Source organism: Diadema antillarum, unplaced genomic scaffold (assembly GCF_040938485.1).
Source record: "Diadema antillarum isolate AM-2024a unplaced genomic scaffold, OU_Dant_1.0 seq00000539_RagTag, whole genome shotgun sequence".
NCBI classification, from domain to species: Eukaryota; Metazoa; Echinodermata; class Echinoidea; order Diadematoida; family Diadematidae; genus Diadema; species Diadema antillarum.
In genome coordinates this window covers 1,010,751-1,034,810 of record NW_027271487.1, presented here as the reverse complement: position 1 = coordinate 1,034,810, position 24,060 = coordinate 1,010,751, and the positions used below count along the sequence as shown (strand labels likewise).

The window sequence follows — 24,060 nt, the reverse complement described above, 5'->3', positions numbered from 1 at the left end:
GCGCGATACAAAATCAATCTCCGATACAGTTCTTATCTCTCTACTTCATATATAATCTTAGGCCTATGCCATATCAATTCATACAAGCGCAAAAACCATTTTGTCTAATTTAAATGGAAGGATAACAAATTGTGAAGTCAGTAATCAGGAAAATGAAAGGTTGTGACTTAGAAGCTAAGAATGAGTCTGCCGTGTATGAAAGTTTACTTGGAAAAACTAAAATAATAAGATTTTTTTTTTAATGAAAAATTTATCGAAATCACAATCATATGAAATTATAAATTCATCCACGTTCCACAGTGATTTTTTTTTTCTCATCAGTCGTCGGAAGCAAAGTTTTTTTTTTTTTTTTTTGCTTCCGACAACCCACAAAGTGTATGGGATCACAGTCTGATGAATCCGACTTGTATTGGTCGCCTATCAGGTCAATGTCAGACATGTCAGGCATGATCCGATGAGGCCAAATCGTCCGATGAGGATCACGCGAGCAATGTCTGACATTGACCTGCAATCGGATTCACAAACTGCGATACTATACACTTTGCTGAGCGGCCGGAAAGCAACAGTCTTTGCTTCCAACGAGTAGCCGATGAGAATAAAATCTCTGTGTTTTGGTGTTTAACGGTCTATCTGCATATGTCAAGAGTAGCATCGAAGTACATGTATTTAGGTGTCCATACAATATGTATCGCAGTGGGAATAGCTATGTTTACAATAGTGGCTATGACAATTATGGACAATATGGCTACATGGCCTTGGCTATGTGCAATTATGTACTCTTTTATCTTCGGAGGAGGGGTCTTTTAGGTGCCGGACTAGCCCTATACATGTATTTTATAACTCTATTTGCCTCTTATTCAGTGTTATTCATGTTTCTGTGTCTTTAACGTGCGAGAAAAAAATAAATGAATAAAAAAAAATGCCGCCCTCATGCGACCCCGTATGATATAACAGCATTCCTAAGCGGCTACAAGGTCCAAAATAGGCGTAATGTGTCGCGGAAAATCGGCTCTAACACAAAAAGTGGCAAAAGGTGGCAGCCAAATCTGGTATCAGCTTAAAGCTGAGACATCAGGGAATGTGGTGGTAATAGAATTTAGTTGGAAATCCGTGGCAATCTAAACTTTTCATTAGGGTATATTAAAAAGACAAATAATTAGCCTCTTTTCCAGGATATTTAGCGTAAAATGTTCATGAACATTAAGTTTCTTTGCATTTTTATGGCATTCATAACGTAAAATGAACTCTGAGAAATATGTGGGAGAAATTACAGGTTGATATCTCAAAAACTACATGTTGAAATTATTTATTTATTAAAGAGGTTACAATTTGCTTTGAAACTCTTAAAATATTGTATTTTGCTACTTCAGGTAGGAAATATACCCCTTTAATGTACATACCTGATTCAAATATTTTAATGATATATTCTTCAAAGCATTACCTCTCAAGAGCGCATGTCAAAAATTAAAAAATCCCAAATGCCCAAAGTGACTTTTGGCGCACTTTGGTATCTCTCTGGCCCACTGTGCGGCGCCCCTGCCCCTCCCATCCCTTCTCTCTCTTGTTCGCTCCGCTCTTTCGCACAATTTCCCATGTTTTGCCCCACCCCCTGTCGTTAAAATGGAACGATGCCCCTGTGGATGATTGCTTTAATTAACTTGAATCAGGAAAATTGAGAAACACAATAGCTATAAGGAAATAGCTTATCTACTACATTATTACATTGAAAGAAATGGATATCCATATTACCATTTTTATTGATCTCATTAATTTGTGCATTATGCGCAATGCGCCTCTACGGTTTTGAAAGGGGGTGTCAAAATCGTCTGTCAAGCAAAAAATAAAAAAAAAGAAGAAGAAAAGAAAAGAAAAGAGAAACAACAACAACAAAGTCTTCATATTTCTGAGGTGTGATTTTCCGCCAAAAGTCGGCTGACAGCAAAAACAAAACAAAGACAAGAACAAAATGTCTTCTATTTTGCTGCCACTTCCCTTCCACCTAATATTTCATGAAAAAAAAAGTGAGGGATGCAAACATTCGATCCCTGTAAAGTTGGGGGGTGGGGAGGGGGCAGCTCCCACCAAACTCCCCCCCCCCCCCACACACACACACACACTGTCCCCCTTATACGCCGGTCCGGTTGTGGGCTTGTAATCGTGATTGTGATGTATTGTTGCGTTTGAAACAAGAGTCAATGAATCGATCACACCAACATAAATCATTGCATTTACAGAGAGAACATATTGGCATCTTGACTTCAGGAGGACCAAATTCAGACTGACTCCCAAACAGGAGTTTCAGATTGGCATCATTCCCAGCCAATTATACAAACAATTAACCAGTTGGCTACTTCCATAGTCAGAAGAGATTCAATGAGAAACTAGTACAGGTACAATCGGGCAATAGGGTGGTAACTGGAGGGAGGCATGGCTACAATAATAGGACAAAATTAATGGACATAAAGTTATGACTATTACACAGGGGTGACATCAGACGTCTTAGCTACTATAGGGGAGGACAAAGGATAGGCAATTGCATGGTCAGTATAGTATAGATAAGAAAAGGGCTACAATTACTGCTTTATTCTAGGCACCAACACTAAGCTTATACTTGTGTGTCTTGGTTCAATTAACAAAATATAGGGGCTAACTAAGCTCTCCAGTTTATGACTTTAGGACAAAGCTAGGATATTCAATCTGTACAAGATAAATGTGTGGGAGAATATTGATAAGAATTAGGACATTGACCCTGACTATGAAGTGTAACCAGTACTATACAGGACAAGTTACTGACCTTAACAGTATGATGGTGAATATCGCCGATCATCCCCCCTCATCCCCCCCCCCCTCATCCCCCCCCCCCCTCATCGGTTACGGATTTACGCCGTTGGTATCAACTCTATATTTCATGGCTGGCGGAACCGTCGGCCCCCACACTTTTTGTGGACCATACAAAGGAATACATAAGGTGTCATCACTTTGGGGCCCCCACGCGCTTTTTTTTTTAACCCGCAAGTACGTAAGTGGCACTAAATAGAAATAGAGAGATCTTGAAGTGTGAGCGTGGTAAGGTTATGTTTTTCCATTTTTTTTTTGCTTTCTTGTCACGTGAAGAAACCCGGAAATGGAGGGGAGAAATGAGCTGAGGACCCTTTTTTTTGTTTTTGTTTTTTTTTTTTGCTTGTTACCTCATGAAACCCGGAAGTGGGCCCCCACACTTTTGAAAACGCTCCGCCGGCCATGTATTAAGTATTGTTTATTTGTTCGGTTATGACGAAATAGGGTAGGTGCCATGGGCGTAAATCCCGGGGGGATGGGGGATATATCCCCCCCCCTGATATGGAGGGGGGGGATGGCCTGTACAATCACCCCCCCCCTGAATTAAAAAAAAAATGGAGGAAGCAGAAACGTGATTGTATCAATTTTGGCATATTGCATGACGTTTGTACGCCGGTCTTCAGACAGGTAACAGAGCTGAACAGAATTCTATCTTGTAGGAAAATGTAGACATAATTTTCTCAAGCGCTCGCTCGCTTCGCTCGCTTGCGAAGAAAGTAACATCGACATACACTGTAAGGTATGGCTAAGACGTTGACAACGTCAAATAGTAGCTATAGGCCTACATGTAAGCATGCTATGACGCGAGTAACTGGGGACCATCTGCAAAATATGTAAAAAAACAAAAAACAAACAATAACAAAAACTATATCGCCGTAATTGAACCCCCTCCATTTCCTGAATCATTCCTGAGAAACGACAGTGACTGATGACTCAGTCATCTATGGGCATACCCAAGGAAGATCATATCCCTCATACATTATGCAGAGGCGTCGATGGGGGGGGGGGGAATGGTTCCCCTATAAAAGTGGGACAAACAAAAGCGAAAAATATAGCTACAAACGGCAGTTTTTGGACTGTAAAATGTCAAAATTTTCAATGCAAAAAGATTTCACCGTGGGAGGGGGGAAACCCCCCTACCATACCCCCCCCTGCTTGCTTCGCTCCCTCACATAACCGCTCCCCCTAGGATCAAATCCTGTCTACGCCGGTGATAGGCTCCACTATTTAGTAGGCCTCCACAGTGATGTCGCACAGGCGGAGTAAGAGCTGAAGTACCACGATTTAGTCATTCAATAATATATTGTGAATATTTCATTTTCTTATTGTTTTTTTTAGAAAAAAAAATCACCAAAAGTGTGCACCAGATCGCTGAGTTTCAGGTCTGAAAATGCAAAATCTTCCTCGTGTGGGAGAGGGATACCCCTCCCCCCCATACACACACCCTCCCCCGTTCGGTCGCTCCGCTCCCTCTCACAGATATTTCAAAACCAAAAAAATGTCTTCACACTTTTAAGGTCTGATTTTCCCCCAAAGTCATCTGACAAGCAAAAAAAAAAAAAAAAAAAAAAAAAGCAACAACAAGAACAAAAAGTCTTCATATTTTGCTGCCACTTTCCTTCCACTTTATATTTCATGCAAAAGAGTGGGACATCCGATCCCTGTAAAGTGTGTGTGTGGGGGGGGGGGGGCACACCAAGCATCTCCCCACCCCCCTCCCCCAAGGGTGCGCCGGTCTGGTTATGGGCTTGTAATCGTGGTGATGGTGACCATCCCCCATAGAGATGTATATCTCTATGCCATCCCCCCCACTCCTCAGTACGGATTTACGCCGTTGGTAGGTGCGCTTCCATACTCATTGGTTCCTAGTATATTAGTAACCGGAGTCGACTGTACGCTGTGGTTGCGTTTCAAGAGATCAACTCAGGGTTGTCCTTCTGGCGTTCCATAGGTTGGCCTATCGGTAATGTAGAGGGAGCGAGTGGATTTCCAAGTGAACACAGCATAACAGAACCAACGTCACGAAACTGCACGAAGGCCTATACTGTATATCTGTGTACAAAATTGGAAAGTGCTGTGTGTTGCAAATAAACTTTACGCGGAGGAGGAAACACGTTTTGCTTTTGGAAGCCTGCCCTGCCTTCCGACGGACAGCCACACGTTGGGCATGATTTCATCCCCATATCTGGTCTCAAGCGGAAACATGTTCGACAGAAGTGATGACAATACTGAGGGTAAATTTCACCGAAATATGGCGTAGAGTTCTTTGGCCTTCCTGGCTTGGAGTGTTGCTAGGTCCTAAACCCGAGGCCCAGATAGAGTTCTACAACTCATTACAACTAGACTCTAGATCTAGTGTCTAGATTTTAGTTCTAGATCTAGACGTCTAAATACACACAAGTAGCCGTAGGCCTAACGTTAGATCTAGTCCCTAGAACAGTGCAGTGACTACTGTACACCGGACCTACCTATTGACTAGGTCTATCAGTCTATACCGGTATATATTGTAACAATCTCTACCTACTAGAAACAGCTAACCATAAATTTATGGCTACAGACTGTACACTGAGTATCCTGATTATTTGACCGAAAGATCGGTCTGTGTCTGTCCGTCGGGGAATGTTCCGCGGAGACTGCGTCTGGCTTCACGGATCCCCTACGGAGGACAGCGTTAATGGCAAAATATAAAAGAGTCCTCTCTGAACAGACGGATCTTTCTGTCTACCTGATTACTCTCTAGACTCTAGAACCAGGCACTATTTTTAACATACGTACAAAAAGATAGAGTTCATTAAAACACCCATTAAAACACACGTGTTTTAATGGGCGCTCTGCATCGGTTGATTAAAACTCGATTTTTGAAAAAAAAAAAACAGATAGGATTTTTTCTTCTTTTCGTCATGGATAGTGGACATGTGTGTGTAACAAAAAATCACTGTGCAAAGTTGCGACAATTTATACGTCAGATGTGAGATGAATAGAAGTGAATAGGGGGCCTCATCTCATGAGGCGTTCCCCCCGGGCCTCATGAGGCATGGGGGCGGTCCTCATGAGGCATGGGGGCGGTCCTCATGAGGCGTGGGGGCGGTCCTCATGAGGCGGGGCAGTCCTCGTACGCGGTAGCGGTCCTCATGAGCGGGTTTCCCGGACTGAATTTACAACAACTGAACAAGTAACACGGAATTAAGGCATAGACTCTAACATTGTTCGACTATACGACTATTGGTTGTGTCTAACCAGTAAATTTAACCTGTGTAACACTAACAGTTACAAAGTTTGTAGCACTAGAGGAGTTCTACTGCACTGGTTAGACTTACATAATGTAGGAATTCTAGGACTGATGGGGGGTTGGGTGTCTGGACACTAAGTAGGGAGCTCCATGAAACGGCACTTTCTCTGAATTTATATTCTGTTATTATAAGTGTTAACACGTGAAATTTGATGTTGCAAACTCGCAGATTAAAACTGCTTCCAATGGTATTTTACCTTTTCGAAGACATCTGCGTGTAGCCTTGACCGAAAGATCGGTCTGTATATGTCCGTCGGGGAATGTTCCGCGGAGACTGCGTCTGGCTTCACGGATCCCCTCCGTATACAGACCGAAGTCAATGATCCCAGCTCTTGTGTGGAGCAACGCGCACAGATCAAACGTTACGATAAACCAAATTTCAGACAGCTTTTTTACATTCAAACAAGTTTGACATGACATGACACATTATGCAGCAATATTTGGGGTTAATTTCTCACATTGTGCAATCGAAATACTCACAGTAACTCGGTTATAATACAGAAATTTTATCCATATCGCAACATCGCCGTTCGCTAGTAGTAAGTCGCCATTTTGAATCTGTAAACCAATCACATGCGAGGTACGTGTTTAGTAAAAAAGACATGTAGAAACTACCTCGCATGTGATTGGCTAATTGATGTGTGTTTTACGTTGAAAATTCCACCGAAATGTTGGATTATTCATTGATCTGGTGAGTGTAGTCTATTCTTGAATAGTTGATATAACTATACAAGCTTAAATTTGCCGACCTAGGGCCGTGAATTAGACGCAATCGAGAAGGGTGAGGTACCTCACCCAATTTTCCATAGAGACAGTGGTTAAGAATATCCACACAGCAATGGGTACTGGTACCTTCCGTCTGTCTACGGAGGACAGCGTTAATGGCAAAATATAAAAGAGTCCTCCGGACAGACGGATCTTTCTGTCTACGTGTAGCCAAGAAGTTGCTTGTTCTTTTGATACCAATTATGATAGCCCTACTACATATCGACCACCGTCTTTTAAACCGACCGCGTATTCATTGGCGCACTGAACGCTTAGTAATACGCACTTCACTGCGCGCAAAGCACATCAAAATGGATTGGCTTTGAATGTTGATGAGGATGGTGTGGGAAACTGTGAAAATTCACTGTTCATTAATGGTTTCAATCAAGGACAAAATTTTGAATAAATATTTTCACCAAATCGTAATGTAATGTCTATGGAAGTTTCTAAGAAGCTTCGTACAATATGGTGTTCAATACAACTCGGTTTGCGTGCATTGTCAATGCAAAAACAGCAGTCAATCCTAATAACGAGCGTTACTGCGGGGAGCTGAAACGAGGCCACGCAAGTTCGTCGGCGATATTTTTGCACTGAAACTTCGAATCGAAAAGGGAACAACGGCATTTGATAGAGCTGGATTTTCTCAATCACGTAGGTCAAGTTTTTTACGTGAATTTCAGTGTTAAATTCTCTTATCAAGCAAATAAACATTAGGGGGTCGATGAGTAGTAGGTCCAACCATACTTGATTTGAATCTCCGGAAAAGTGGAAATAGAGAGTGTTGAAATCCTCTTTCTTACATCGGAACATTACACGATCGCGCGAACGCAGGAGGCCGCCATTTTGAAAAAATGTCTGACTGACCTCTGCACTTCGATATTACTTTCGGGGTATCAAACTCTCGTAAGGCACGTTATGATGGCAATCAAACGCTTCGGGAGATTCTAAGCTTTCATGTGGTACCAAGATTGCCGGGTATTAGAGCATTTTGTCCGCTTTTCAAAGCCGAAGAAAAGTAGGTTTTTATGCCTCCGCCACGAAGTGGTGCCGGAGGCATTATGTTTTCGGGTTGTCCGTCCGTCCGTACGTACGTCCGTACGTCCGTCCGCACGTCCGTACGTCCGTCCGCTTTCGTTTACGCGATAACTTGAGTAATATTGACTGGAATTTTACCAAACTTGGTCCAAGTATGAAGTATGATGGGGCAATTATTTGATAAGATTTTGGGTGAAATCGGCCAGAGGTCAAAGGTCAAGGTCAAATCATGAAATTGTATCCGTTTACGCGATAACTCAAGACTGGATCGAGCAAATTTCACCAAACTTTGTCTGAGGATGATGTATGATAGGACAATTACTTGATTAGTTTTTTAGTGAAATTGAACAGAGGTCAAAGGTCAAAGATCAAGGTCAAATCCTAAAATTTATCTGTTTATGTGATAACTCAAAACTGGATGAAGCAGCTTTCACCAAACTTGGTCCAAGGATGATGTATGATGGGACAATTAGTTAAGTAAATTTTAGTGACATTGGCAAGAGGTCAAAGGTCAAAAGGTCAAGGTCAAATGCTAAAAATGTTGCTATTTCCCCCATTTGGATGCAATGCCCAAAGGTATTTTCTTGAAACTTGGTGTAGACATGTACTACTGCGTAAAGATTCTCCAGAGAGAGTTTCATGTCATAAGGTCAAAGGTCAAAAGGTCAAAGGTTAGGTGAAAATGTTGCAATATCACTTTTCTCGCAAATGGTTCAATGTATCTTCATGGAACTTGGTACATACGCATGAACTGACTGGCAGGGATTATCTAGGGAATTTAGGGGTCATGGGTCAATAGTCAGGGGTCAAAGGTCAAGGTCAACTCCTCAAAATTTTACTATTTCCCTCATATACTAGTATATGCAATGCTTGCATTATTAGTTTTAAAACTTAATATACGTGTACATGCATTACCTAATGGAGATTCTCTAGGAAATTTCCAGCCAGAAGGTAAAAGGTCAAAGGATAAGGGTCAAAGGCCAGGTTTCAATGCCCCCCCCCCCCCCCCAAAAAAAAAAAAAAAAAAGAAATTATTTTGTACTGTAATTACACTCTTTCTTCATACCTTGGAAATTACTCAGTGCATAAACTTATAAAAGGGTCGGTCAGAAGTCAAGTAAAAATTCTCAATTCCCCAAATATGTGTACCTGCACTCTTAGACAATTATAGCAAACCCAGTTCAAAGAAAGTGAACATTCAAGACATTTCTGACAAACCTGTCATTTCAATATTTTGCCAGTTATGTGAAACTGTCATGGATCACACATTGTGAAGACATTGTATTATACACCTATTGGGAGAATCATGCATTATGGCGGAGGCATCAGTCGCCATAGCAACATTTCTAGTTAATTTTGGGGTCTATTTCTGTCCTTATTTTTGCTAGAAAACTTAAAAATAAGGAATGAAGGAGGGGGAGAAACCACATAGAAACCCATATTTTTGAAAACTTTGAAATTTCCTGAATTTAACGGTGTGCATTGTTAATGCATTCATGCTCGCACATAGAAGCGCATTGTGCTTGAAAAAAAAAAACGGACGCTACTGGAAAATAAGGAATCTCGTGTATTCGTGGCTCGTTATTGTAACTACATGTATATACCTCCAACAGCCAAATGCTATTTTGCCTATGAAAGTAATGACAAAAAATTGTGGTTTGTACTTGGGAAATAATAACTGAAAAAGTTTTGGAGCATAATATTAAAATGTACATATTTTAAAATTTTATCTATATTACACAGTGAAACCCCGTTATGACGAGGTCCGAGGGACCGGCCTTCGTTATAACCGGAATCTCGATATAACCGTACGTATCAAAACAAAGAAAAACATAAGCACGACATCATACCCATCAATGAAACTTAAGAACATCCTTTGCGTTGTTATTACACAATTATGAATCATCAATATTGAGAGAATAAATGGAAACTATTTGTAATTTAGATGAAAAAGTAGGGGCTGAAAAGAGTTATTTCCTTATTGTAGGAGCCTAATTCTTGTTTGTTAAGTTTTTCTAAACACCAGAGCAAAAAAGTAACATACAGGCGTTGATTAACGTAACTTGCGAGGTATTTTTACGCTGTTGGTGCCCAGCGGGAATGCGATGATTTCGTGAATCATTTCGCCTGTAATCTTGTACAATGTATGATCATTGCACCTAAAGGGATTAAAAATTCGTTCTTTATATTCTCCTGAAAATCTTTTTGCGTTTTGTACATCCGTTCTTGAAAAATATGCGACAGGATTGAATGTTGAAGGTTGTGATCCTTTTTACGCAAATCTGTATACCTGGTAGACCATTCTGAAAGAAAGAAAATCTTCATTGTGAAATGCAGTGTTAAAATTGTGATAATGAACAAAACCAGATCTATTCAAACTAATAAATGCGTTCTTTTTCTGATTTAGGATAACATGCGTCATTCAACTTTTTTTTAACGCTACTGTCACCTGGCGAGGTCGCGATGATTTCAGAGTAACATACATGCGTTGTTTACCGTTAACTTGCGAGGTACTTTACGCTGTTGGTGTCCAGCTGAAATTCGATAATTTCATAAATCATTTAGGCTGTAATTTTATACAATGTATGATCGTTGTGCCTGAAGGGATAAAAAATGCGTTCTTTATTTTCTTCCGAAAATCGCTTCGCGTTTTGTACATCCGTTCTTGAACTACTGAATGCGTTTTTTCTTTTTCTGAACACTGTTTAAGTAGGTTAAAATGCATTATTCAACTATTTTTTACGCTACTGTCACCCGGCGTAATCGTGATAATTTCAATAATTATTTCGGCTTTATTCATCCACGCTCATAATTGCTAACCAGCAAAAAGAACTGGAAGTCGGAACTAAAATTGGAAAGGATGACGAGTTGCACACGCATTCCAATTGTCCATTTTTGGCCACAAGTATCGCTACATGAAAAGTTTTTGAATGCGTTGTAAACTGCAAAACTCTGCAAAACGGGAAAAAGACTTGGATAGCGTGAATTCGGTTTTCAATGTTTAGTTTGTCGCTTGTTTGAAAGCGGCAATTTAGTCAAGAAATGGAACTTCGTTATATCCGATGAAATTGCTTATGTTTTTCTTTATCATGATGCACCGAAATTGTCCTCGTTATAACCGGAATCTCGTTATAACTGAACTCTTTATAACTGAAGTGGTTATAACGTGGTTTCACTCTATTAATATATAATATATGATATATAAATACAATATATAGGCCTATATACATATATAATTATATAATCATTACATAATATACAATATAGATTAAATTTGTATGATTATTATCACTATTACTGTTATAACTGATGTGCATCCTACTAATAGCATTGAAATGGGTCACATGTATTGAATTAACGCAGCCTCTTTTTTATTGTCTTCTGACATTGATTGTTTTGAGGGTACTTATCATTCCTTGTTCGTTGTTGTCTCCTGATAGTTTAGAATGTTTTACATTGTAATGAATTCAAGTTTGTTTGGGTTTTGGGAGGTTTGTTTTTTTTTTTCGGTATAGTATCGAACTTTCATTCTTTGTTAATTTTGCCCATGTCAGAATGAAAGGCGACGTTGTTTATCTTTTTGCGTGCTCTTTCCAATGATACCAAATTTATGGGGATGCTGTAAAAAAAATCCAAATCTCACCGAACTCCCTACACTAAGACTCTGACTTGCTTATTTTACTTTGAATACGCATTTACGCACATCTCCTCACTGACAAACAACTGTTTATGTAGGCACGTCATTGGCTGCGTTTATCAACTTTCCCCTGTTTAAACGGCTTTCGAAAGCCCTTTCCATAGCCTTTTCGAAAGCCCTTTCCATAGCCCTTTCCGAAGCCCTGTACTATTATGTGCCGCTTGTTTTCTAAGAAGGGACGGCGAAAAGCATTACCATCATAAAGACATATCTTCCTTTGAGAGTGACGAGTCATGATGCAATGCCACATGAATCAATTGTCTTCCTATCTGTGAGGCAGCTCCAGTTTAGCACATACTTCAAATATTTCTGAGAGACAGAGTGGAGCATGAGACTTTGGCTGCGTTTATCAACTTTCCCCTGTTTAAAGGGCTTTCCAAAGCCCTTTAGAAACGGCTTCCAAAATAGTTGCGTTTATCAACTCTTTGCGAACACAATCACTGGCCTGTCACTGCACAGCTGCATTGCGCAATTCGACCCGAGGAGAAGAGGTCATATAAGGCGTGCATTGTTCGTAACTGCAGTGCAATACTACAGAGCCGTTTCAAAACAGCTTTGCGTTTATCAACTTCAAAAGGCCTTTACAAACAGGTTTCTGAAAACCTGTTCAGGAAACCTGTTTGGAAAGCCACAAATTTGCAGCTTTCGAAAAGGCTTTCCGAAAGGGCTTTCAAAACAGCTTTGCGTTTATCAACTCATAAAAATTCCTTGAAAGCTGTTTGGATAACCCGTTTCTGCCGAGAAAAAGAGTTGATAAACGCACCCATTGTCAAACCAGACGCACTTTACAGTACGCGTACGGTCCCACAACCTGTCCGGACACCCAATGACTGGGTAGGCCTATACTACACCAACAGTTGTTAGTAGGTTTCTAGTAGCCCGACCAGACGCTGTAAGTACGCTGTGCGAATACAGCGTCTGTCAGGCGAGGCATGCAACTTCAAAGTGAGGAACCTCAACACAACTACAAAACTTATGAAAATTTATAGTTTCTTCTAAAAACACTATACGTTACTCACATTAAATGTATGCTTGTATTACAGAAGCATTGTTCGCCTCATGGGTCCATAGAGAGCCCTCACGATAAGTCCGTGGAACAAAAAAAAAGACAATTTCTGGCGCAATTCCTGATCACTGGGGATTCATCGTTGCAGAATTCAAAATGTATGGCGCCTTCATCTCTCCAAATTTATGCGCATGCGGGACCGGAAGTGCTCCAAAGCGAGCGCGGCGTGTGCGTTGAGAATGTATTACAGAACCTATCGTATGGCGTACTGCCCAACGTCGTCTGCTGCGGAGAGATCTTATGCATGCCTGCACTGCTTGAGTGTAGCAGCATGGTCGATAGTGCGACCTTTCAAAAGGGCATTCACATCACGTATTCAAATTGGCCTGGCGTGAAAGACGATGTACCGATTGGACATGCTGGATATAATCATCAATTTTGGTAAGTTGCATAATGTGACTTTAAATATTGATATCATAGATATGGAGTCTCATTATTGAAGATTTCATTAGATGAGTTTGTGGTGACAAAAATGAGCTAAAGTATCAAAATTCAAAGTGATCGCAATGCGATCGTTGAACTCTCTTCATGGTTGGTGGTCCCATCTGTACAGCCCTGTCGCTACCTACAGCGACTGGGCTGTGTATAGTTAGGTTTCTAGTAGATTACACAGACCTGTCAAGTGTCAGGCAATCATGTAACCGTAACGACTAACCTAACTATACACAGCCCAGTCGCTGTAAGTGTATTGGTAGCGACAGGGCTGTACCGACATGACCCACAACACGAAGAGAGTTCAGCGATTGCTTTGAATTTTGATACTTTAGATCATTTTTTGTTACCCCAAACTCATTTAACGCGAATCTTCAATAATGAGACTTCATATCTAGATGCTATCAATATCGAAATTCACATTTTACAATTTACCGAAAATGATGATTATATGCAGCATGTGTGAACGGTACATCGTCTTTCACGCCAGGCCATTTTGAATATTGGGAGGTCACATGATCTGAATGCCCTTTCAAAAGGTCGCGCTGTCGACTGTGCTGCTACACTCGAGCAGCGCACGCACGCCAAAGATCTCTCCGCAGCGCATGCGCATAATTTGCAGAGGTCAAGGCGCCATTTTGAGTTCTGCAACGATGAACCCCGACAGTCAGGGATTGTGCCAGAAAGTGTCATTTTTTTGTTCCACGTACTTATCGCGAGGGATCTCTATGGACTTATGAACCTTCTGTAATACAAGCATGTCTATGCACTTAAAGTAAGTATAAACGTACATACATTTTTTATAAGAAACGTATAAATTTTCATAAGTTTTGTAGTTGTGTTGTGGTTCCCCACTTTGAAGGTGCATGCCTCATCTGTCAGACGCTGTATTCGCACAGCGTATTAACAGCGTCTGGTCGGGCTACGACTAATCATGCTAACGTAAGAGTAAGACGTTTCGACTGATGACCTTTTAGAATAGTTTTACTAGACCACCTATATGTATACCAAGTATTGTTAGAGGTCTAGATTTCTAATGGTTAGTAGGCCTAAAGGTTAGACTTACTCACAGGTCGTCAGTCGGTGATATGCTGTAATACTATACTTGGTCTACTCTTCGACTAGACAGAAAGATCCGTCTGTCCGGAGGAGTCTTTTTTTTTTTTTTAAGTTTTCACTCTCCGGAGGAGACAGACGTAAGCTTAGTATAGGCCCTACCCCGCTTTAGGGTTGACCGAAAGATCGGTCTGTATCTGGTCATGGGGGATATGTTCCACGGAGACTACGTCTGGCTTCACGGATCACGTCAGAAAAGTAAAAGACTCCTCCGGACAGACGGATCTTTCTGTCTAGCTGTAAGGATGCTCCTAACCACTGTCTCTATCAGTCCGGTAAACCCGCTCGTGAGGCCTGCTCCCCTTCACGAGCACCCCTCCGCCTCATGAGGCTCTCCGTAGGCCTCATGAGGCCCCCGGGGAGAGCGCTTCATGAGTCTCCCTGTTCACTTTTTATTCATCTCACATCTGACATAATGTATATAAATTGTCGCAACTTCGCGCGGTGATTTTTTGTTACACACACATGTCCACTCTCCATGATGAAAAGAAGAAAAAATTTTGTCTGCGCTTTTTTACAAAAATCGAGTTTTAATCAACCGATGCACAGCGACCCATCGAAACACAGGCGCCAGCAGGTTCGCTCAATGCAAGGCTGCCACACCTAGCGGCCTGATATGACTAAATATTTTCGGTGTTTTTTTCTGCGGCTCTCGCCTGTCCACGCACGAATCAGTCCCATGAAGCTGAAGTCGGACATAATTTTACAAAGATTCGTAACGAGAAAAATAAAATCAGAACTAACCTGATCTTGTACATACCTCACCTCACCCTTCTTGCGATCTCAATTGCATCTAATTCACAGCCCTAGATCAGCAAATTTAAACTTGTGTAGCAAAATCAACATTTCAGGAGTGCATTGCACTCACCAGATTAATGATATATCCAACATTTTGGTAGAATTTTCATAAGAAAAGATGCAACTACAAGCCCGTCGGTACGGTTGTAACAGCTCTTCAACATATGAATTCGTTAGCAGGCATGATATTCTGTAGATTTAGTTGTGATATCAGATTTTTTTTATTCTTAAGTCTATACACATTTTGCTTTTTTTCATGTATTAAAATCACCTGAAAATTTTGATTTCCGATATTTTCAATAAACCGCAATATCATCCCTGGTTAGCCAATCACATGCAAGCTTTTTATCAAAACACATACCTTGCATGTGATTGATTGCCTAATGGATACAAAATGGCAACTTACAGCTTGCGATATGGATACAAATTTCTGCGATCTAACCTAGTTACTGTGAGTATTTCGACTGCACAATGTGAGAAAGTTACCCCAAGTATTGCTGCAAATGTGTCATGTCATGTCAAACTTGTTTGAGTGTAAAAAAGCTGGACGAAATTGGGTTTATCGTAAAGTTTGGTCTGTGCGCGACCCCTGGCAGAGCGCCCTTACAGGAGCCAGCATCATAGCCTTCGGTCTGTATAGGAGAGGATCCGTGAAGCTAGACGCAGTCTCCGCGGAACATATCCCCGACGACCAGACACAGACCAGTCTTTCGCTCAACTCTTAGACCACTTATCTTTAGATTGACCACCTTCGCTCGCGCAGTGGCTTTGTCGCGTATAAGATCTAATGTAGAGTCTAGATGGTCTGCTTGTGGGACGGGGCGCAATACGCTGGAACATTCGAACATTAATACAAATCATGAGAAACTAGGGGGATCAGGTAAATAACCTCAGGAAAGAGGAGGAAAAATAAATTGAAATAAAATCCTCATTAGTAAAAGCAGTATCTGCTAGTAAAGTTCTACATGTAATTTTTTTTGAAATACATATTTGCCCATTCACTGGATTTACATGCTTTTCAATGGGAAAACGTGCGGGTGATTAAAATGATGAGCTTGTGCTGGTGAACAGTAAAAAATGTCACTTGCGTTTGTCCCCGGGATTTTCGCGCATATGGTACGAGTCAACAATCTGAGAATGTGATATGAATCTGCCATGGATGTATGCAAGGGGGGGGGGGGGGGGGGGGTCGTAAGACCCTTACGACCCCCCCCCCCAAAAAAAAAAAAAAAAAAATTAGAAGGTCCACATTAATTTTGCAAAATACAATTTCTTTTCTCCTTTTTTTTTTCTGAGGGCCTTTCTACAATGACCTAAATAAAAAAAAAACATTGATAAGGTACCAGCGAAGAGTCCAAAAACCTTTGCCAATTGCGTGACATAATGTAATTCTAACCCAATTCCAGCCATTCTGACACTGAGTCTGTCATCCGCTTCAAGCCGCGCTGCAATCAATTTTCGTGTCTCCCAGCAGCTTATCGCAACTGGCTGAAAGTTACTCGCGCTTTGCCTTGTGCCAGTTGTGGATTTGCCAGAGCAACACATGATTATTGTTTGCGCGCACCGCCTTTCCTCTATAGGCTATATAGATAGGCCTACTTTGTGATGAACAGCAACACAAACCTACACATGTCACAAGCACTTGAACTGCACGCCAGTCAGGTCAGTACTTCAGTACTGTTTGAACTTACATCATAGGCTACCTTGCAGCTTCGTTACTGCAGTGAGCTCTAGCGCTACATGTATGTACCTCCATAGACTACAAAGGCACACATGCGGAAAAAGATGTGACAGATTCCATGTTTCAGCCATTCAGATTTCCCCTCAATGTTCATCTTCTTACCTTTTTTTATTGAAATGTTTCTAAAAATTCCACCAAAAGTGTGCAACAGACCGAACAATTGTAATAATGCAGAAGCTCCTTCGTGTGAGAGGAGTACCCCTCCCATCCCCTCCCCACCCTTTCCACCTCCGTACACAATGACACAGTGACACAGTGACTGGGAAAAAACACAATTCAGACACTCTCATTGTGCTGAATATATGTTTTTCACTTTTTTAATGAAAAATAATATTCTTAATATTCCCCCAGAAAGTGTGCCGCAGATAGTTGAATTCAAGTCTAAAGCTGGTATCTCACTGAGCGGCGAACATTTGCGAACTTAAGGAATTTGAGATTCGCCAACTTTTCTGACGAATGTTTGCGAAAAATCAAGGTTTGCTTCTGCCATTAGCGACATTTGGCGACTTTTAGCGATGTTTAGCGACAATTAGCAACACTGGAGCGAATGTTTGCGAAAGTGTTTGCGAAACACAGGTGGCAATTATTAGCGACAGTTTTGCAAATATTAGCAACTGTGTGCAAATCCCTGGCGACAATTTGTGAATGTTTTGGGACCTGAAAAAGTACCAGGCGATTATGTATAGTCAGACCCATAAATGAACGTACAACCTTCCACTGCATTCAGATCTCTTGTGACCACCGTTCAAGATGGATTTCCAGAATATGGAAATGAATTTTTGTCAAGAAGAGGCTCAACGTGTTGCTATCCTTGGAGAGCTGCTTTGCCTGGCTGCTGCTATAGCTATCGTGCAGCTTAAGAGAAAGAAGATGAAGAAAAACAAGAAAGGAATAAGAAAAAAAAAGACTGTTTGGTTTAGAGAGTGGTTGTTGCAGAGGACAGACTTCCATCAATATGAAAAGCTTTTGCAGCAATTACATGATGGAGATGTCAAGAGCTTCAAGAACTTTCTTAGAGTGGAAGCTTGCCTGTTTCAGGAGCTTTTATATATAGGAACCATATGGTTACTTGTTCACTAGCAGTGGCGAATCAAATAAAAATGTTAGCGACGCCGTATTACGACCATGTGCGAATTCTTACGAGTGTTTTGCGAATGTTTGCAACTGTTAGCAAAAATACAAATTCGCAAAGAAATTTTGAACATGTTCAAAATTCCTTTGCAACAAGAAAAACTGCTTGCGACAGTAAAAATCATTTTGCGAACTTTCTTGCAACTGTTAAGGAACCTTTTTCAACCCTTAACGAACCCTGGCAAAAAAGTGCAGACACACACGCAGAATATGAGGTGGCATAAGACGACATTCACATTGTTCTTGAACATTCAGTTTTCTAACTTTTTGATTGATGATAAATTTTCACGAAACATATTCCACCACAAGTGTACACTGGATCATTCAATTTCAGTTATCAAGATGCAAAAAGATTCCCCCTCCCACACCCTCCCCCTTCGGTCCATCTCCATAGACTTTGATAGTACACTGTGAAAGGATGCCGACGCGGTGTGGAAAAAGGTGCCAAACACCACAGTTTAGCCCTTCACAATGCTTTAAATATTATATGTTCTTACTTTTTGAGTGAATATTAACCCCCAAAGTATGCATCCAGATCATTGAATTCAGGTTCTGAAAATGCAAAAGCTCCCCTTGTGGGAGGGAGACGCACTGTCCCCTTCTGTCCATCTCCCCTGACTTAGCACACAGTAAATACGCAAATGCGAAAAAAAGAAAGGTGACAGACCCCTCAATTTAGCCGTTCTTAATATCCTTGAATATCTATTTTTCTTACTTTTTGATTGACAATTTTCTAAATATTTCCTCGAATAAGAGTGCACCAGATCGTTCAATTTCAGTTCAAAAAATGAAAAAGCTGCTTTGTGTGGGCCCACACCATCCCCCTTCGGTCCATCTCCATAGACTTTGATAGTATACAGTGAAAGGACGCAGACGTAAAGAAAAATGTGTCAGACACCACTATTTAACCCTTCACATTTTTATTATAAATATTGATTTTTCTTTCTTTTTTAATGAATATTAACCCCAAAAGTACATTGTATGCACCAGATCGTTGAATTCCAGTTCAAAAAATGCAAAAACTCCCTGTGTGGGAGGAGGACACTCCCTCCCACACCCTCCCCTTCTGTCCATCTAGCCTGACTTGGCACACAGTGAAGACGCGCGCAGATGGGAAAAATGGTGACAGACCCCTCAATTTAGCCATTCTGATCATCCTTGAATATCTATATTTCTTGCTTTTTGATTAACAATTTTCCAGATATTTCCCCCCAAAAGTGCATTGTTGAATTTCAGTTCTAAGTAAAAATGAAAAATATCCTTTGTGTGGGCCCACACTCCCATCCTGCTCATCTGCTCCCTCGCTTTGAACAGTGTTTTCCATAGATATTAAACATACTCTTGCCCCCCCCCCCCCCAAAAAAAAAAATATTCCTGTGTACGGCCTAGCTAGTATTATCAGGGACATTCGAATGCGCGCGCACGCGCCTTACAGAGCTACCAAGTCTCACCACTGATAACAAAGAGAACAGCTGGATCAAACTTTGATATACCATAAGGTGAGGTGAATACGGACACCATAGTGAACAGGGACACAACCGAGGATTTTTTTTTTTTTTGAATCTGCGTATACTATTTGCTTGAACTTTCTTGTGTATTTTTTCACAGGTTGAAAAGACCAACCAACAAGAGTGTCCAGAAAGTTTCCCATCACACCTGATGTGAAAAAAAAAAAATTCTTCTAGGGTAAGGCCTATAGGAGGTCCCTAAAAAAGCTCCTCGAAAATATCACACAAAAAAATGAGGGCGGTCAAAACTTTCCTGCTCCTCTGGCCACTGATTGACAAATTAGCTGAAAACATACCTGAACCTAGCCTGTTAGGTCATAGACCCCGTTTACAATGCGGGGCTGGGCCGAGCCGCGGCTGAGCCCAGCCTCAATTGCGGGGCCGCAATTTTGTCCGTTTACACTGACAGGCTCGGCTGCGCTTTTAATTCAAACCTTTCAATATTTTGTCGTAGTGGCGCTCTGCTTGTAAACAAATGCAATTTGGTATAGTCTGGTTTTCAGACCCTTTGCCAACTGGATTCCTTGGCGACGAAGTCGCCGTTCGGGCAAAAGCCTTTGCCGAAAGAAAAATCCTTTGCAGGACAAAACCACCTTAAACTATACTAGTTTTCGACGTTGAGGGGGTTAATATCCTGAATATCGAAATAGTACGGGCAGAGGGTTTGGAAGCCAGACTAAAATTGGCCGCGCATTCGGCCCAATTTGCGTGTACACTGAGAAAAGGCCGGGCTCGGCCACGGCTCGACTGCGGCAAAGACCACCTCCAGAGCGTGGCCAAATGCGCGGCCAATTTTGGCCCCTCATTTGGCCTTTTGCGCGTATACACTGAAATGAAGGCGGGCTTGGCCGCCACCGAGCCACGGCCTCGCCTCGCACTGTAAACGGGGTCTTACATCACACTTTAGAATTTGAAATATTTACCCCAACAGGAATTTATGGAAACATGTTCTTTCCTTGTGTTAGGCAAAAAAAGAGAAAAAACATTTAGACTGGGGTGCGTTAACAAGGACACCATGGTGTCGCTTGATTAGCCCTTTAAACTTACTGTATGATTAATTGTTATGATGTCATAAATTACCCTGAAATGTTTGTAACGTCTAGATATTTCTAAAAGTTTGAATATTTATTTTGAATCTGTTGACAAGATAGCCATAATTTAAAGATCATGCATAATGCGGGTTCACTGTTATATTCCTAGATGGGAGTGACCATTGCTGTCTTAACCCTTATCTAAGCAGAAGGGTCCTGTAACCCCACCCTCACTCACCCTCTAGGTATTTTCTTCTCTGACTAGGACAGGCTAGGACTTTTGCTTTTACATTTCATGACCCTTTTCTCTGTCTCCAGCATATTTTGATACTATTAACACATTTTGTTTGGGTCATACCCTAGCTTCATGTGTCAGATTACAATTAGGAGAGCCTACACTGTAAGAGTTCCCAAAACAGCCTCATAAGAGATAAGTCTTACTGAATCTAGAGTGTATGGTATACTTTGTACATCATGATTTGGAAGATGATGTGGGTTGATATTTGAGTACATTTCAATGAATTAATAAAGTTTTGACTTAATACTTTCCACACTTAACCTTTGACTTTATGGGTCACTCATTTGTGTTTCTGCTTGTTTTGAAGGACTGTTACAACTTTCATTATGATCAGTTGTTACGATGGCATAGATTACTCTGATTTTTTTTTTTCCCGTTAAACTCTCTCACTGTCCCCTTAATCCAATCCATTAGATGGATTGGAACATCTGTCTCTAAACAGAGCTTTTTTATTACATCAAAGCTAGTGCTGTACCTATTGACCCCAAATTTGGGTCAACAGGGACTGTGCCATTTTATTGTCCCCGCCGAACGAGTTCGAGCAGGGGACTATGAAACGGGCTCCGTACGTGTGTGTGTCCGTGTGTCCGTCCGTCTGTGCGTCCGTGTGTCCGTCCGTCCGTCTGTGCGTCCGTGTGTGATCAAAATGTTCAATTTGCTACTTCTCTGTCATTTATGAGCCAATTTTGATTCTGTTTGCTTTATATGATAGCACTACATAGGAGCTTTGAAACTTCTACACAAAATTTCAGTTGTGACCTTTAACCTTGACCTTTGACCTATATTGTACAGTTTGCTTCAAAATGCTACTCCTTCGCCATTTCTAACCCAATTTTGATTCCGTTAGCTTTATGTGATGGCACTAGGTGTGGGCTTCAAAACTTCTACACAGAATTTTGACCTTTGACCTTTATTTTTGACCTATATTGTACATTGGCTACAAAATGCTACTCCTTCGCCATTTCTAACCCGATTTCGATTCCGTTTGCTTTATGTGATGGCACCAGGTGAGGGCTTCTAAACTTCTACACAGAATTTTGTCCTTTGACTTCTTTGACCTTTGACCTTGATTTTGGACCTGTATTGTACATTTTGCTACAAAATGCTACTCCTTCGCCATTTCTAACCCGATTTCGATTCCATTTGCTTTATGTGATGGCACTAGGTGAGGGCTTCAAAATTTCTACACAGAATTTTGACCTTTGACTTCTTTGACCTTTGACCTTGATTTTGGACCTGTATTGTACATTTTGCTACAAAATGCTACTCCTTCACCATTTCTAACCCGATTTCACTTCCGTTTGCTTTATGTGATGGCACTAGGTGAGGGCTTCAAAACTTCTACACAGAATTTTGACCTTTGACTTCTTTGACCTTTGACCTTGATTTTTGACCTATATTGTACATTGGCTACAAAATGCTACTCCTTCGCCATTTCTAACCCGATTTCGATTCCCTTTGCTTTATGTGATGGCACTAGGTGAGGGCTTCAAAATTTCTACACAGAATTTTGACCTTTGACTTCTTTGACCTTTGACCTTGATTTTGGACCTGTATTGTACATTTTGCTACAAAATGCTACTCCTTCGCCATTTCTAACCCGATTTCGATTCCGTTTGCTTTATGTGATGGCACTAGGTGAGGGCTTCAAAACTTCTACACAGAATTTTGACCTTTGACTTCTTTGACCTTTGACCTTGATTTATGACTTATATTGTACATTGGCTACAAAATGCTACTCCTTCGCCATTTCTAACCTGATTTCGATTCCGTTTGCTTTATGTGATGGCACTAGGTGAGGGCTTCAAAACTTCTGCACAGAATTTTGACCTTTGACTTCTTTGACCTTTGACCTTTATTTTTGACCTATATTGTACATTGGCTACAAAATGCTACTCCTTCGCCATTTCTAACCCGATTTCGATTTCGTTTTGCTTTATGTGATGGCACTAGGTGAGGGCTTCAAAACTTCTACACAGAATTTTGACCATTGACTTCTTTGACCTTTGACCTTGATTTTTTACCTACATTGTACATTTTGCCACTAAATGCTACTTCCGGCGGGGACATATGTTACGCAACGCGTAATTTCTACTTTTCCTTGTTTAAAAAAAAAAATCATCCCCCTACTGTCTAATTTTTTCACAATGAAAAATTACCAAATTAAAAGTTTTGTAAGTGGACATAAAATTCCCACATAAGATAAGATTGAATCTTTGGGCTGCATGAAGAAAAAAAAAAAAAGATCTAGCCCTACCATCAGGAGAACAGTGAAATTGTCCCTATTCAACCCATCTTATTGTACTGGGCCTTATTTTGACCTTGAACCTTGCTATTTAGGGTAGATATTTTTAGAAAAAAAAAGCAAAAAAAAAAAAAGACCTTAACCCTTTGAACCCAGCATTATTTGAGATGGTCGTGACCCTCACCCTGCATTATTTGCACATACTGAGCATATTTTGCTAAATGACTGAATACATTGGTAATACATACAAAAAATACAACAAAAACAAATAACCACAGGTCTGCGAAGTGTGGTTATGATTACTCCAATTTTATTTGAGCTGCAATAATAGCTCAGTATGACAATAGTGATTATAATCATAATGATAATCAACGATAGTAATGTTAGCTATAAAAACAATAACCTCACTCCCTGACTGTGCCACGCCCCCTTGACTTCGACGATCACCAACATGATCACCTCCAGCTCCAGCTCTAACGGCATCCCAGCTGCTATTTCCCCCGCTGGTACCCGGCTGAGATTGTACATCACCTTGTGCAGCATCCAGCTCATCATCTGTGTCCGTTTCATCTTCAAAATCACTGCTTTGACTATAATATGACTTGTCATTATCTTCCTCATAATCACCAGATGATTCACCTAAGATTATCGCACGAGCCTCCTCTGCAGAATAGCATCTTTTTGCCATTTTTTTAGCTCAAAACTTGCAAATCCAAACCGTAATCAACGAAAGTATAGACCGAAGAATCTCTCCACATCGTTGTAGTGAGATGGCGTCATATTTAGGGGGTCACCTGACAGTTAAAACTCAAGTTATCAAAGTCACGTGATTTCTGGCCGGTATACCGGCCTTTAGGGTATTTGCACGTTCTACGCACGGCCGGTTTTCCAGCCTTTCGGGTTCAAAGGGTTAAGTCTTCCTTCAATTTCAACTACCGGTAACGCCGCTACGGAGTGACCGGCTGCTCGGCGGCCGCTCTTTGCTACCCTGCCGTGTGAGCATAGTGCTGCTCTGTGAGTGAGCCGCATACCACGCAGCTGCTTGTGGCGAGACCGGCACAGATCATTCA

General features: G+C 41.0%; 1 protein-coding gene across 2 annotated transcripts in view; it reads left to right on the top strand.

Moving 5' to 3' along the window:
• The first annotated feature begins 4,825 nt into the window (after positions 1–4,825).
• The window catches only part of LOC139734685 (E3 ubiquitin-protein ligase MARCHF6-like), a 231,794-nt gene continuing 212,559 nt past the window's right edge, over positions 4,826–24,060 (top strand). For both annotated transcript variants that reach the window (XM_071645478.1, XM_071645477.1), the window contains exon 1: positions 4,826–5,072. In XM_071645478.1, the coding sequence (XP_071501579.1) occupies positions 5,006–5,072 (67 nt within the window). In that variant the 5' untranslated portion in view covers positions 4,826–5,005. The remainder of the gene's footprint in view (positions 5,073–24,060) is intronic.